This window comes from Myzus persicae, unplaced genomic scaffold, assembly GCF_001856785.1.
Source record: "Myzus persicae strain clone G006 unplaced genomic scaffold, MPER_G0061.0, whole genome shotgun sequence".
Taxonomy (NCBI): Eukaryota; Metazoa; Arthropoda; class Insecta; order Hemiptera; family Aphididae; genus Myzus; species Myzus persicae.
This window is the reverse complement of record NW_019102203.1, coordinates 313,005-326,569: the sequence shown is the minus strand read 5'-3', so window position 1 is coordinate 326,569 and position 13,565 is coordinate 313,005. Positions and strand designations below refer to the sequence as shown.

General features: G+C 29.0%; 1 protein-coding gene across 3 annotated transcripts in view; it reads right to left on the bottom strand.

Annotated features, from left to right (window-relative positions):
* LOC111031530 (carbonic anhydrase-related protein 10) overlaps positions 1-13,565 on the bottom strand; it is a 111,173-nt gene that overhangs the window by 36,163 nt on the left and 61,445 nt on the right. For all 3 annotated transcript variants that reach the window (XM_022311520.1, XM_022311519.1, XM_022311521.1), the window contains exons 6-7: positions 13,225-13,320; positions 13,086-13,152 (exon numbers count right to left, since the gene is read on the bottom strand). In XM_022311520.1, coding sequence (XP_022167212.1) covers positions 13,086-13,152; positions 13,225-13,320 — 163 coding nt within the window. The remainder of the gene's footprint in view (positions 1-13,085; positions 13,153-13,224; positions 13,321-13,565) is intronic.

Below are 13,565 nucleotides of genomic sequence, written 5' to 3'. Positions count from 1 at the left end.
ATTACGGACCATGTGTATCATATATAATATATGTATATATTTTTAAATCGTTGGATGGAGGTCTTTAAAGTTTTAATCGGTATGATGATTTTTATAAATATGAAATAAATATAATTTTTTTACATTGCCTTTCTGACCGAAAGCATTAAATATCATACGAGAGAAAAAATGTTTTAATTTTTGAACAAAGCCACTTGAACGCTACCTAGTAAAACGAGCAAGCCAATATACGGAACTTATTAGGAGGGCTTACAACAACGTAACTATAAAATATTATATAATGTTTTTCAGGTATATTATTATTATTATTATATTATTATTATCATCATCATCACGGTACACGCCAGATTATATAATTTAATATGTAAAAACAGCAGTAGCTGTACAGTATCAAAGATTCTCTACCGAGCATTATAATCTTATAAATTTGAATAATACATAATACGAGATAACGCACATTACGAGACCATCGCTTTGTGCAACATACACGATTGTTTCATCTTAGAAAAAACAACAAATCCAAATTTTCATAAACATCATCAATGTATTATTATTTGTGTTGCTATTATTATTATTATTATTATTATTATTATTGCCTACTATTACGGTGCGGTGGTCTTCACCATGATAATGGTTACTATTGCACGCGAATAAATTGACGGACGCTTACGTTTTCGACACGGTAATTACACAGCAATAACTGTACACAACGAAGTCTCACGCGTAAACATTTACTGTACGCGCATTAAAATAATAATATTGCACACGCACAAAACAATATGATGATAGTGCACTATGCAGTATTATGTAAAATATACAGACTACAGAGTGATTCAGTGATTATGTTTACAATCATCTTATTTATTTAATCATTGGTTCATTTAAATTCGTATTTTCGGGATCTTTAAATCGGCATAATATTATAGACCATATTATAACTATCTAATATTTTTTATGTCTAGAGGAGTTAAAAATTTTTTTTTCAAATAATTAATTAATTACCTTCTTTATTAAAAGCCAGTGAACACGTTTTAACTATAACGTGTATTTTATATACATGTTTTTATTGCGAATGTGGCCTATGAGATTTTTTAAAAATAGGCGCCTTTCTACCTAAAAATATTGAAGACATGACCCTGGCATGATATGTTGACCCTTATGTCTAACGAGATTTTTTTAAGAATTTTCAAAAAAATATTTGCTTAAAAATTATAGCAGTAAAACATGTTGGAAATCACTTAGTTTTAAATCAGATGTTTAGTATACATTGTCAGTTGCCATAATAATAATTCACTTTAATGGGGATTGTTAAATTTAAATTCAGTGATTTGCTTAGTAATTTGAATGCATTTGAAAAATGATACTCAACGATGTATGTCCACTGAAAATTTAATATAAGCTACTAAAGACATTTGATTATATATTTACATAATTATTTGTAATTAATTTACCATTAGTAATAATATTATATGGTAGGTTTAACTTATTTTTAAATATATTAAACGGGCAATAGAATACTTTAGATTATAATTATTAAAATATTATTTTACACAGCACCAGGTGATGTTAAAGTTTAAGATGTCAATATAGGCTTAGTAACATTTTTTTTTAAAAATATAATGTCTATAAAATACTAAACGTAATCATATTTTGTTGAAAAATGCAAGTCATCCTCTACAATTATTAATAATTATGATAAAAAATAAAATCAATTTTAAAAAAACAGCTCCCCCTCAAGTACCAAAAACAATGAAATTTTATACCAAAAATCCATCCTCAAAATTTTAGTTGGAAGCATTTTTAGTGTAGGAATAGACACACAAAAAAAAATCATTGTAAAATCAACACATTTGCTGCTTCGCTCAGAATCGAAATAAAGGTTTTTGTTTTCAAATAATGAAATTTGTTTCACCACAAAACACCAGCATAAAAATATGTAAAAATATATTTATTAAAAACCATAGCACTCAATAGTTTTCACCTACAAGGAAAATCTATAGATCATAAATATGTTTTTGTTAATAAGTGAATGTAGTGTAACCATGAGAACGAAAATTTTAAAAAATCAGCCAAAAAAATATTTATGTTAAAAAAATAATATTTAGTCTTTAAGTAGGATTTTTCGGAAAATTAAAAAATCAGAATTGTAATTAATGCATACCTATTTTGGTTAGAGGATTAAATGGAAATTATTATCCTTCGGTGAAACACCCTGTATATCGCTTCTGTGAGTTCAGTTGTACATACCAGCACCGGTGGTCGAGTTTAAAGACCATCGGGGGGACGAGCACTGAGCAGCTGTCAGGGCGATTAGGTTTTTGAACGATAATTACATGCTATGATAATTATTATTGCCGGACGACCGTTCACGCGATCTAATCGTTTCGTTTAAGACCACGACAATGCAACCAGGTTTTGACTAGAGCGGTCTGAAATCTCAGCGAATTTTATAAAATATTATTACTTTTATTGTTGTTGTGGTCATAAAACAAAGTTTAGTGAACCGTGGAAAAGTGACTGAGAAAAAATGTATACAGAAAACATAAATATCTGACTTTATTGTATAGGTTAGGCTACTCTTCAAACGTATTGTTACGAACAGTTTATTTACGATAACACTCAATTTACTCCAACCGATGTAAAGTTTGAGTTTTATTTGACATACGGCCTAACTTAATTAACAGTCGTAAAAAATTATATTACAGTAGCTACCCACTATAATATATTTTTCTTATTTTACGCATACTAATTCTATCATTGTATTATTTTAATCACAGCACACTTGTAGAATATGATTTATACAAATTCTGGAACATTAAAGAGCGAATATACCGACGAAGTTTTTTGGAGTGACTTGTGCTGTTATTAATATTTAAAGGATTTGCGTAAGTTTAATTTTTCTTGAGGAATGTATTTCGGATGATATACACACAAAGTGTGTGTCTCCGGCAAATTAAAAAAAGACACCTAGGAGGTTGTTTTCAAGTGATAATTTTATTGTATTAGATTTGATTAAATTTGAACTAGAATTCTACAGTGACATAAATATTTAATTTACCCAAAAAAAAGTGATTCCATTAATAGTGTATTATTATACATAAATGTAACTTTTAACATCAGGTTGGAAAAGAGTAAAATTCAAGAGACAAAATTATCTTTTCCAGTACAAAAATAAATATAAAACACCTACGCACTATCGTCACCTTTCACATACACCGCAGCACTTCAATTTGTTTCCACGTTATTGTGTTGTTTCTAATTAACATTCTTTGACATTTTTTTCTAGTACTTATATTGTCATAAGCATAACATTTTAAAGCAACCGTTTTAACCATATAAAAGTATATTATATAGGTACTAAAATTAAAATATTATGAAAGTATATAACTCTGAACGCATTATTACTCTGTTAGAAAGTCGTGAATAGCCTTGAGAAATTTTTGAAATGTACATTTTTTAAAATTATTCTGGATAACAACTTTTTTAACAAGCTTAAAAATGTAATTCAAGGTTTCTCATAAGTTAATTTAAAGAAAGTTCAAAAATATTAAAGATGACTAGCTATCATTTTTTTTCATATGAATTTATAGTTCAAATATTGACAAAATACATCATAACCTCGACAGTTTTCAAATTATTTTTCAGTCAGAAATATGTAAAAATTGTTTTTTTATAGCCAACATGAGACATTTAAAAAAAAAGTATCTCCACAAATTGTTCTACCTTGAAAAAAAGTTTCTGGGAAAGTAACATACATTTTTTATTAACATTTGTGTTCAAAAATTTGACAATGTTGGATTTTTAATGGTAAATTATCGAATTTCGATCCATATTTTATGAATATATATTTTGATATTTTATTATAATTTAAAAACGAATAACTGTAGACATTATAATTTTTCACCAAATTAACATTTTCCATACCTGCGTTAATGCAATTTTCAAATTATTTTGACTCTTTAAGAGCTATGGAAAGTATTTAAAATTTTATTTTTCCATCATAGCTAACATTATAGATTTGAATAGGAGATTTCACACAAATTGTGTTATTTTTGACAAAAAAAAAAGCTTGGAAGAAAGTTATGGTGAGACATCATTAATGAAATTTATAATTTTTTTTTAGTTACTAAATTTGATTAATTATACGAGTATGTTAGGATGACACAACGTCTCAGCTCCGAATCTTTTATGAAAGTAATTAGTTACCATTGAATTCTAAATATACAAAACATCCTTTACATTAAAATGCTTGATAACTAATGTACAGCATTTGCCCACCTTTTTTTCTATCAATAACCTAATCTTTTATTCTAAATTCACAATTTTGATGAAAATATCAATGCATCTTAATCGAATTTCAAATAGATTATTATATAATATATAAATATTAAAAACTGTAATAATTTATTGGTCTGGTAAAAATCATGCTCGGAGAACCTTTAAAAATCACAAAATTATAATATATAGATCAAATAATATTTAAATCATTATTACTCCAATATATTTAAATATATAACCATCAAATATTTTTTTCTACTTGTTTTAATTTTAATTTATATGCATGAACATTTTTGAAAAAAATCATCTGCTTAACAATTTATTTACGGTAAAAATGGTAGTACTTTTTTGAAAAAATTATGTTTTATTGACACACGACATTTTTTCAATACAGCCTAAGTATTTTAAAATATGGTCCTTAACTTTCGAGTATGCTTAAAAATTACAAAAATCAGAATTTGAATAAATCCCTTATTAAAGAAAAATAGAGGTGATTACTGATTATTAAACTTGAAAAATCATCCTATGTTTCATGAGTGTATTGGTCGTACAAATAATGACATTAAACAGTATTTTTAAACCTATAATGGGTCAGTTATTATTATCATTATTATTCTAATTGAATAAATTTGGTTAATTTTGAGTTAGAATCAACAATTCAAACGAGTCAACGTGCAGAGCAGAGCACACTTCAAACATTGTCATACTTGGGTTTACTATTTCGTTACTGAGAATTAAACATCATTAATTTTGTAAGGGCTGATAGCGTTTTAAAACTCCATCTCACTTTTACTTTGCAACCATAATTTCGCATACAAAATGTAAATATGTCTTTATTTTAAAAATTTTCTGTGTACTTGGACATAATATTATATTGTAGTGAATATAAAACAATAATAATTACAAGAAAACTGTGAGTACATAATACATAGGTACCTGCGTGTATTTACCGTACTCTTTTTTTTCTTGTCTATACTGCACCATATTATTATTTGTAAGTTTGAGGTCAGCTATTGAAATGTTCGTATAATATAGTGTGCGTATGAACAATGGTCTTCTAGGTATTACACAAATGCACTACATTATTTAGATTTGAATATTTCGGATAAATATCTAAACTACATTAATCGAGAACATCAGTATATTATATTATACATGAAACGGTATTATGTACGTTGACATATTCAATTATTAGTACAGAAATAAATTGCGTTCTGCCCTGTCGGCTATTATAATAATGCATACGATAAATTGTCATTTGTTCATACGGTGTATAATATAATATTATATTTGTTCCAGACCTTTGATCCGTTGCATTTTCGAATGAAGGAAGAAAGCGTTGTTTTCATCGCACAATGAATATACATAATATTTATATCGTGTTTAAATGGAACTAAAACAGTGTATTATATTTGTTTTTAACTAACGTTCAAGATACAGACGAATTGCATTATGTTGTGTATCATTAATGTGAATAATAACGCAAACGTAAATTATAGTCTTTTATTGTCAAACATATAAATCGTATTGTTGTATTATGAAATTATGTGCTGGCTACTGATCGATGGACAATCCCCACCGATCGTAATATGATACTTATTATTATTAATGGTTAAACACTACGTTTCTTATATTATATAAATGCTGAATATGCAACATATCTTTCCTTTAAAAAAAAAGGAAAAAAAAAAAAAATATATATATATATATTTGTATTATATAGTGTAGTACTTAATTGCTATGTTGGTGTATATTTTTTTTTTTTATTACATTAATCATAATCATTTGGAGAGTATCTCTGAGGCGGTTTTCTAGATCTAACTGGCCTGGGTGTTTTATTCACTATAATGGGATCAGGATTTTTTTTTTCACCTGCTGGTTCAGTTTTTTCCGAATTTTCTTTTGTTTGTTTAGTGGGTGTAAGTGAAACAGAATTACCCGAAGGTGTCAACGATTTGTCTATCAGTAATTGATCATTGTGCCTTGTCCAAATTGTTCCGTCATCTAGTTCTACATCATGTGTATTGTAACTTATGCATTTGATAATTTTACCCTTTTGCCATTTATTGTTATTGTTCCTATAATCTCTAGCTAAAACATTATCGCCTATATTAAATGATACAGCCCTATTACCGCCATTGTTTATTTGTGATATTTGTCGTTCAATAACCACTTCACTTGTACTCGGAATTAACGCGTCAAACTGTGAACGTGTTGTTCGACCTAGCATTAGCTGAGCTGGCGTTTCTCGTGTGGTTGAATGAGGAGTATTACGATACATCAAAAGAAATTTATTTAATTGGGATTGTTTAGTTGAGCATTTTTTAAAGAAATTTTTTATTGTTTTGACTGCTGATTCAGCACAACCGTTCGATTCCGGGTGGAAAGGTGCACCTGTCATATGCCTTATGCCTAGATTTTTGCAATATGCTTGAAATTCAAAACCTGTGAAACATTTTGCGCCGTCTGATGTAATTGTTTTTGGAATGCCAAATCGTGCTATGGTTTCTGAAAATTTTTGAATAACAGTTTCTGCTGTCATAGAATTTACTTGAAATACTTCTAACCATTTTGTGGTTGCGTCAACAATGACAAAAAAATATTTATTTTGAAATGGTCCAAGAAAATCGCAATGCACTCTAGTCCACGGTTTTTCTGGCCATTTCCAAGGTGATATAATAGATTTTGGTGGATTTTGCCTAACACTAAGACAATTGTCGCAATTTTGCGAAATATTTTCAATTTCTTTATCCATTCCTGGCCACCAAAAGTATGATCTCGCTAAACTTTTCATACTGGAAGAACCCATGTGACATGAATGAAGTTCGCTTAGAATATTGTTTCGAAATTTTGCTGGTATAATAACACGGTAACCCCATAATAGGCATCCCTGTTCCACCGAAATTTGAGTTTTTCGTATATTGTACGACTTAAGTTCTAGATTATTAGAAAAATCACTATTCCATTCTCCTGTTTTGACTGCGTTTAATACTTTGGCGAGAATTGTGTCTCTACTTGTTTCGATTTTTATTTTAGACCAGTCTAATGTGAAAGGTGATTGTTCGTGAATAAAGTTAAGATTAATACATCCTTCATTTTGATTTTCTATTTTTGATTTTGAACCTTTTATTCGTGATAGAAAATCAGCTGTATTATCTTCGGATTTCACATATTTTATATCGAAATCAAATGATGATAGAACATAGGCCCATCGTTGTAACCGATTTGCCGCGTAAATTGGGATACCTTTCTTATCACCGAAAATGTATATTAACGGTTTATGGTCGGTTTCTAATAGAAAATGCCTACCATATAGATAGTCGTAGAATTTTGTAACACCGTAAATAATTGCCAAAGCTTCTTTTTCAATTTGTGGAAATTTACATTCTGACTCAGATAAAACCCTTGAGGCATAGGCTATAGGTTTTTCTGTACGATCTGGATATACATGCGAAAGTACTGCGCCTAGTGCATATGATGATGAGTCTACTACGAGTTTAATCGGAATATTATGATCGTAATGTGCTAATACGGGTTTCGAAATTAAAATTTGTTTAACTCTATTGAATGCTTTGTCACATTCTGGTGTCCAATTCCATTCACTGCCGTTACGTAAAAGTACGTACAGTGGTTTTAAAATATTTGCAGCGTTTGGTATAAATTTTATATAATACGTGACTAAACCTAAAAATGATTTTAGCAATGTTTTATTTTCTGGGACAGTTGCATTGCTTATAACATCTGTGTGTTTTGTTAGTGTGTGTAGACCATTTTCATCTAACCTGTGACCCAAATATTCAATTGATTTTTGCATAAATTTGCACTTATTCAACTTAACTCTTAAACCTGTATTAGACAATACATTTAGTAATTTTTCCAGACGAGCATTGTGCTCTGTGATAGTAGATCCTGCAACAATTATATCATCTTGGAATATACCTATGCCCTCAAGTCCTGCTGCGCAAGTTTCCATAGCTTTTTGGAACTCCCCTGCCGATGATTTTATACCGAAAGGGTTACGGGTATAGCTAAATAAACCTTTGTGTGTATTAATAGTGGTATATTTGCGATCAGATTCTTTAATGACCATTTGTTGGTATGCGTCTTTTAAATCTATTTTTGAAAAATATTTTGAACCACTAACATTTGCAAATAAATGTTCTATTTTTGGAAGAGGGTATTCGGTCCCTTCTAATACCGGATTAATTGTTATTTTAAAATCACCGCAAATTCTAACCGTGCCGTCCGGTTTTAATATTGGTACTATTGGAGTTGCCCATTCACTGTGGTCGACGGGAACTAAAATATTGCTTTTAATTAAACGCTCAATTTCGGTTTCAACCTTTGGTTTTAATGCTAACGGAATAGACCTAGGTTTGTAAAATTTAGGTACCGCCCCAGGTTTGATATTTAGGGAAATTTCGTATTTGTTAAAAGTACCTATTTCATCTTTAAACACACTGTTAAATTTGCTTATAATACTATCGACATTTTCGTAATTTTCAATATTAAACAAAGTAAAACATTTTATATTTTTTATATCATTTCGACCTATTAGTGGAGGACCACCATTGTCGATTACATAAAGACACATTGTAAATTTTTTATTTTGATATGCCGCGTTTACAAATGTTTTTCCAATCGGTTTAATTTCGTTGCCGACGTAATCGGAGAGCGAGATATCATTTTTTTTTAATATGATATGACTAAACAGTTGATGATATAATCTTTTTGAAATTACGCTGTGTTGTGAACCAGTGTCAATTTCGAAGTTAACGTTGTTGTTTTCTACGATTAAATTTACTGTAAACGGTTTCACCGCCTTTTTTTGAGAATTTTGATCAACAATAGAAAAAAAAGTATTCGCAAGATCATAATTAACTGTTTCGTCATCATCGTCGTTATCGTATAAAAATTTATTTTGTGTCTTTTTATTATTATTCATTTCTTTCTTACCCTTTTTACATACAGTTGACAAATGACCCTTTTCACCGCAATTGTTGCATTCGTAGTCCTTGTATCTGCAGTCTTTTTGAAGGTGATTGGAACGGCCACAAACCCCGCATTTGATTTTTGAATGAAACCCCTGCTTGGCTTGACTATGTCCATTGCTTTTTTTCTGGTACTTCAAATCTACGCGTTCTTCTTTGTTCCAGCTGCTTTTGTCGTTGATTGCAGCTTCTTTGGCTGTCGCAATTTCCATTAGTTTTGAATATGTAACTCCAACATTTGCAGCATCTTCTTCTAACAGACGATCTTGTATTGGTCCTGAACCCATGCCGACAACAAATATGTCTCGAATAACCGTTGTTAATTCCGATGAAAAGCCACATTTTGAAGCAAGATTTTTGACACGTGCACCCCATTGGCACACTGATTCATCTTGTCTTTGTCTAGCTTGATAAAATGTATACCTAGCCGCAAAGTACGATTTTACCGGTTTGAAATATTTATTCAAACTTTTTATTAGAGTATCATACTCCACATCGTTAGGCGTGCTAGGAACACATAAACTGAAAAGCACTTTATGTATTTCTTCACTCACTGACGATAGTAAAATTGCTCTTTTTTGAATCTTGTTTTCAATCGAATTTGCCATAAAAAAATTTGTTAATTTTGACTCGAAAATTGTTATGTCCATACCTGTTTCAAAAGTTCCTGGTGACCCAATAACTTGACTGAAGTTCATTATGGAATCAGTCTTCGGAGTTGTCATTTCTTTTTTTCTTTTTTTTTTTAAGCAATAGTGATTACGATCAAACGATTTGAATTATCTTCGTCGCCAATTTGTTGTGTATCATTAATGTGAATAATAACGCAAACGTAAATTATAGTCTTTTATTGTCAAACATATAAATCGTAATGTCGTATAATGAAATTATGTGCTGGCTACTGATCGATTGACAATCCCCTCCGATCGTAATATGATACTTATTATTATTAATTGTTAAACACTACGTTTCTTATATTATATAAATGCTGAATATGCAACACATTATATTTTTCATTTTTAGTTTCTTTCGAAAGGATTAAAATTGGCAGATTATAATATATTAATATATAATAAATTATTCAGTTCTCCCAACACAAACAAGTAATATATGTGAACAACAGTAGTGTAATTCATTTTAGTGTAATATGATATTATTAAACTTCATCTTGAACTATAATTTTTTCTTAGAATAAAGATAAAGGGATCGTCTAAAGTATAAAGATGTTTTTTAAGCCCTTGTCTTAATGTTTTATCGAAGTTTATGATTAGAGTGACATTTTCCTTTTATTGTGCCAATACTTTTCCCACCTTAGATATCTCTTATTTTTAATGATATTTTGTTTATACTTTATACCTATATTTTAAATTACATTTGGCACACTGAGGCCTGAAATATCTATGTATTAAAACCTTAAAGTTGCAAACAAATTTTTAGTTCTCTCTGTGAACAATGTGTACGATTTAAATAAAACACCCAATTGAAATGAAAAACAATTAAAATGGTTACCAATGGGTAATCGTGTATTAAAATGTATCGTTAATGTGTCACATTTAAGTTTACCTTTTGATATGGTTTGCTTTGGTTGCCGATGATTATTAACAGGGTCGGAGTGTGCTTAAAACTTTTATAAGAAGGTAATAGTTCTTGTCAAACATGCTTCTATAATTTTATTTTTAAGCCAGCGTTTAGAATCATCGTTTTCAAATTTTATAATAGTTTATAATGTTTGAAATTATTCAAAGTATAATAAGTAGTAGCTTTTTCACATTATTAAAAACTAGAATATTTTTATTTTTTTTGATTACTATTTTTTTTTTTAAGATAAAAGTTTTTACCTTCTAAGTGAAATGTACTTCTTCTGGCTTTTATTTTAAATTCTAATAATGACTTCGAAAGGTAAAAAATACAAAATCAATTTTAAAATTCAGAGAATCACGTCAAATGGACGATCCCTATTTAATTTTCATAGTATACAGTCGAAAACTATACTCTTCAAAGTACTTCAAACGTATAATTAAGCAAACAATAACGAATAATTTAGGTTCACCTACTGCGGACTGTGTAGTGTGGAGTAAATCATGAAAATATATTTATTTTATTTCACTTTTTTAACAAAATAACTATTTATTTATTGATTTTCTACATACAATTAATAATACGATACAGAATAAATTATGTCAGTAAACTTATGACAGAGTAGAGACTTAACTTCATAAATTTTATAAAATAGATAAAATAACCAATAAAACTACTTACGCAAATTCTTCAACCACAAATTGTATATAATTTTGCTTTTGATGCAGATATGTAAATATTACAAAAACCATTGAAAATAAAAATGCTCATAGTTAAACACAAGTTTCAGGTTGTCTGAAGTCTAAAACGACAAATATTTAATTACGGCATACTGTAGTAAAAACGTATTTCTTGTATATACGACTCTCTCGGCAAATTATAACTTCTGTTTAGTAAAATGTTTGGAATTCACGAAATAAATACTTAAAACGAATTCGTTCATATATTTTCATAAAAAAATAAGTTAAACTGGGGTACTGGGGTGAATCGAATTTAAAGAAATAAATTCGTTTCGTTAATATTTCCGAGAAATGTTCAAATATCGATTCATAATATTTTATTACGAACAACTTTATTTTAATTGCACTGTATCAAACGGGTTTTGTATTATGGAATAATCCTGAGAAACTAAAATTCTTTCACTAAGTAATAATATTTCCAAACAATTGTGAAAACTATACGACAACGCGGAAAAACATAGTAACGTTCGGAAGAAACTAATTTGTTAGGTAACAATCTGAACGCGATACTACAATATTGCAATTTCGAGTCAGCAGTGTAATTATTTCCGTTGTAACTTGTAACTCAATGCAAATAAAACCTATTCAAATAATATTATATAGTGACTGTATAGTATAGTGGAGTACATTATTTATCGATTTTTTACCAGTTTTTTTTGAGATATTTTTATTGTGTTTAAAATGTTCACCGTCTAAGAATATCACATTAAATAATTGTTTTACGCGTTACGTATCACGCAACATATACGTATACGAATACATATATAAATGTACGAATAACGAATGTGTGGGTCTAGTGGTATTCAAGACAAAAACAAAGTTTTAAAATGACTTAGCACCGCGCAGTTTGTTGTCATTGTCTTTCACACACGTGACACGACAAAAGCACGTCCGCATTAAAGCTGAAATCGTTAAGTGACTGTAAAGTGATTTTAGAGCTGTACTTAAAATTAAGGGCGATGTAATGCCGTATTTCTCTGCCCCACTCCTACTAAATCAACTCGTACAAATTATTTTACCGAAATTACGAATAAGAAAAATAAACCAAGAAACGATACGCACCAAAAACTTCTAGAAATTCTACCTAATGTTTTCATAATAGTAAAACGGTTTAGATCATATTATATAATACGCTATGTGATATGTAGTATGAACCAACCATATCGACTTCAACGAGTTGATATTTTAGCTGTTATGCTATGCTATTAGCTTTATGCTGATCATTTTTAATATTTTATAAATAATAATTTCAGTTAATTATTTCCATACAGTCATATAGATTTGATGGAACTGTTATTATAATAACTCAATGCTGCTAATACGAATTACTAATATCTATTAGTTTTAATTTTTAAATTTTTATAAAACACATCACAACACGAAAATCAATGATTTGAAAATATAAAACATTTATCTTTACCATAATAAATGCCAAATGGTATGTATATAGGTTAGGTGCTAGTATGAATAACAAGTAAGAATACTAATATTAACTTACCTTTGTACAAAAGTTTGCCGAACTCGTTGGTGACCATTTGAAATTCTGAATTCGTTGTTTGTCCAATCTGCAAAGTTAAAATAAATGATTAAGAAATTGTAAAACTATAAAGTAATAACGGACATTTATCAGAACTCACTTGAACCATTAGTGATACACCGACGATTCCTTGTGATTTCATTTGGGCTTCGGACATATTTGAATAAAGATCAGTGTTGTAACCATAAAGCTGAATCTACAAATTAAAAGTTCTTTATTAATTAGTTATAACAACATATTATCATTGTTGTAAACAATTACAATAAACGCGATCCACTTTTAACTTGAAACATTACAGTAGAATTTGTACAGATGTAATAAAATATATCGAAATATTATCGTAATTTCAATTGTTTTTTTAAAGGATGTAAAATTGTAAAGTACATCGAAAAGAAAAGTATACACACAGGAAATATTTTAATGGTCCTCTAGAAGTCTATA